The 3,891-nt window shown below is 33.2% G+C and overlaps 1 protein-coding gene across 1 annotated transcript; it reads left to right on the top strand.

The window, feature by feature from the left end:
* Window positions 1-1,396: 1,396 nt before the first annotated feature.
* On the top strand, window positions 1,397-2,923 carry LOC104242981 (uncharacterized). The gene is made up of 2 exons (XM_009798094.2): window positions 1,397-1,451; window positions 2,583-2,923. Exons 1-2 carry the CDS (start codon window positions 1,397-1,399, stop codon window positions 2,921-2,923), a joined length of 396 nt encoding a protein of 131 aa, XP_009796396.2.
* Window positions 2,924-3,891: the final 968 nt, after the last annotated feature.

The raw sequence follows: 3,891 nt of genomic DNA, 5'->3' as shown, positions 1-3,891 counted from the left end.
ATGCCGTGCACATGGTGGCGAATTCGTATTTTTATGTCAACCCCCATACATTGGGGTGAGACGGGTTAACCGACCAGGCAGAGATCAGACTCCATACCATGCGCATGATGGTATGTCGGTACTAAGGATCTCCCAACCTAAAATATTAATGCTTACTTGAAAGTTTACTTTGTTTTAACTTGGCATTTAATTATTAATGATTTTCTTACTCCTTCGATATTTTTCTCCTTTGTATGTTGGCATTCCGTTTCATGAGAGAGTATCTAGATTTACATACTAGTACTATTCTATATGTACTAATGACCCTTTTACCGGGGGCGCTGCATCTCTAATGGATGAAGGTGGTTCCTCAGTAAGTGACATTGATCATTGATAGCATCATACCATCTTCTCAGCTGATTTAGTGAGCCCTACTTCATATCGGAGCCATGTGTCATTTTGATTCTTGTATATTTTATTTTGAGGTATAGCTGGGGCCTTTTCACCGGCAAATTTCATATTACTCTCTTGGTTACTTAGAGGCTCCATAGACATAATATGAGATGCGTTTTGTGCGGGGAAAACAAAATAAAAATATTGTTGTGGTTATCAGATGTTTCCACTTCTAAATATGAACTTGTAATCTTTTGGTAATTATCAATGAAACTCCTTTAAATAATGGAATATGATGTTGTACCTCTTATCCTCCCATTATCTATCTCTTGTCATCTATTCTTGAATCCTACTCCCCAAGGTTGGGCGTGACACGTTAGGGGTATAAGTAATATATGGATAAGTTATACAACAAATGTATGTATTATTTATGCAAGATAGAATGTGGAATAACTAATACATGTATTAATAATATATGAATTAAATAATCAAACGACCAAAAAAACCCTCACATTTATTTTACATTACACATTGTGTAATTAAAATAAAGTAAACATTTAACAAAAATAATCTCTACATTACAATATATAAATTACTAATCCATGCATTATTAATTCTTACATAACTGATCCCTTCATAATTAAATTATGCATAATTAAACCCTCCATAACTCTAACCAACAAGCAAACAAACCCTAAATTGACACCTTGTTTTTTGCTAGACTTCAACTTTTATGCGGAACTATAAAAAAAGTATATGCAATATTATCACTTAAAAGGTAATGGTAAGTACCTATTTATGTCATACAGTTATAGCATTGTTGATTGAGAGTCAAATGATATACTTTGGCATATCTTTTAGAGGAAAAATTTAGATAGTCCTTTAAGTATGGGCATAGGAATAATTTTGTCCTTCATTTATACTAGTGAACATAAAACATCCTTTATCTTTGTAAAAGTGGACAGTTTTGATCTATTATTAACGAGTTGTTAAAACTAGCTAACGGAAGTTTTCTTTTACGATGATGAGAGGCAATGTGGAAGATGTAAACGGGAATTTGCTTATGAGAAGAGAGAATGGTACTTTTGATCTTCATAATTTCAAGAACGATATTTTGGCTAATGCTCAAAGAATTATTCTGAAATAGATTCTTCTTCTTCTTTCGGGAATTATTTATTTTTTAAATCTCTTTTCTGTTTCTTCTCAACTAAAATTGTAAAAGATTTAAAAAAAACTAAAGGTTGAATCTTTAATCAATGAAATTTAGTTCGGCATTTATGTAATCCAATTTTCCAATAGATGCGAGCTATGATCTATGTGTTTTACTTACGTTTTTGGGTTAAAGAATGAAAGATGGAAACTTTCATTAGAATCGTAAATTTGCTATGCATTTTGGTCTTTTACTTGTTATGAATTTTCTAAAAGGAGAGTTTTGGTAGCAGTAATTCTTCACAACGGACTGCAAAGAAGAAACGGTCCTCTTCTCTTTCTTTAGTTTAGTTTAACTCTTGCCGTTGAATTTAGGCCTTTCCCGTTAGTTTTAGTAGCACTGTTAAGAGATAAATCAAAACTGTCCACTTTTACAAAGATAAAGGATGTTATATATTCACTTGTACAGATGAAGGACAAAAATACTTCTATGCCCATACTTAAGGGACTATCTTAGTCTTTCCCTCTATCCTTTACTCTCTCTTAATTTATGTAATGCAATTCAAAATTTGAAAATCAAACACATTTTTATTTAAACGCGATTTTTGCATGTCTTTTAAAATATTTTAAATTATTAATTATTATGACTTATAATACTTTTATATAGTTTTAAATATACAAATTTTATTTTAAAAAACCTAAAAAATCGAGATCAGAATTAAGAAACTTAACTCCTCCTAAAATTAAAAAGATTGGCATTGATTGCGATGGAGGGAGTACAAGACAAATGAAAGTCCATCACAATGGCAAAGTATCAAAGAAGAAATCTTCCCTAAATGTGAATGTGCAATAATATTACATTAACTACTCCCCTGTGAGGGTTAAGCCAATAAGCAGTTAACAATTATTCAAAGCTGACCTCTTATCCCATCTCAACCCACGGTCAACATTCCAACTGTTCGACGAAATGATACAAAGAAGAACATACATGGAAGATTAAAAATCCCAAAAAGGAAAGGAAAAAAAATCTGACATTCAAATTCATTGTTTTTGGATATCAGAGAAAATGCCATTCAACGGAGTATTATTAGTGTCAGTGGCGAAAACATCAGCAGAAGTTTGGCAATTCTTATCATGTCTGCCAGACCCAATTGAGAGCGAGCAGCTATTGGATCTGGTCATCTGCTTCCCTCTTCAACAATTGGGTCGCTTAGCTCTTTGTGTTTGGACTTTCCTTTGTGTCCCACCTGACCCTTATTACTATCGCCGTTACTCTTACAATTCTTCTGCGTCTTCTTCATCTTCATCATTTTATGACGAGGAGGATCTTGTTGGTGCTTCCCCTCCTGTTGCAGCTCCTCAATATTACTATGATTCTTCTTCTTCTTCACATTCGGATTGACCCTCATAAGCTAATCTAATTATTTTGTAAAATAGTTGCCTTCTTGCCCTGTTTGGTTTTCTATTTTTTTTTTGTATAATATCCATATCTGTTGACCACTAAAGAAAAGGGAAAAAAGGGGTTGATTCTGTTATTGATGTAGTGAAACTGATGAAGTGTTTCATTTTTTGATAATCATAATTCTTATATGATATATATGTAAATTTATTGAGCTTATCTTACATTTTCCTTGTTAAAAAATATGTTTTTTTTTTTATTTGGGGGGAGGAAGGGGGGTTTCTTGAGCTGTATGTTACCTGTCTAAGAGAACATTTTTAGCAAGAATTTGATGCTTGGCTAGTAGAGATTGATTTTGGAGATGTGTTGGAAGATTGTTTTGAAGTTCCATTGAGTCTTCTTGTGCCAAAGACATTACTTATGTGAATTCTGTCATGGATCATACTGTAGAATTCTATTTTGGGATTCTGTCATGTAACTACTCTACATTAGGATTCTATGTAAGTTCTTTCTACCTGTGTATGACATGTTTAGAGTAGTATGTGTGTTTATTTACACAACTGCAAACTTTAAATCCTGGTATAAAACATACTAATATCCTTACCTTTTCCCTGTTTTGCTATGAGCCTGAAATATGCCCTAGTAAAGGAGTGTGCTGATGGGAGGGTACTCTTATTGGTGGGAGTTTAAAAAGTTTATTTTCCTTCCCTTTTCCCTGTTTTTGCTTGTCTCACTTCCTTCTTCCCTTCAAATATCTTATTTTTCGGCCACCTCAATGGTTAAAAGTTATCTCTTATATTTTAATTGACACATCATCTATTGCACCTGGTTATAGAGCTTTTGTGGTTACAGATAGTAGTCTGTAGGTCACAAAGAGTAGCTGTAAAAGCAGCATGCTGGTAATGCTGCTGAAACTGAGCCAGCAATCTGCTTACATATTCTTTGTGGTTCTCCAGCTTGTTAGGCAGAAA

Source organism: Nicotiana sylvestris, chromosome 3 (genome assembly GCF_000393655.2).
Source record: "Nicotiana sylvestris chromosome 3, ASM39365v2, whole genome shotgun sequence".
NCBI lineage: Eukaryota > Viridiplantae > Streptophyta > Magnoliopsida > Solanales > Solanaceae > Nicotiana > Nicotiana sylvestris.
This window is presented reverse-complemented; position numbering and strand designations above follow the sequence as displayed.

Coding starts and splice junctions, on each gene's coding strand:
- LOC104242981 (XM_009798094.2), top strand. CDS start 1,397: ATGAGAGGCAATGTGGAAGATGTAAACGGGAATTTGCTTATGAGAAGA. Junction 1,452..2,582: donor GCTTATGAGAAGAGAGAATG/GTACTTTTGATC, acceptor TTTGGATATCAG/AGAAAATGCCATTCAACGGA.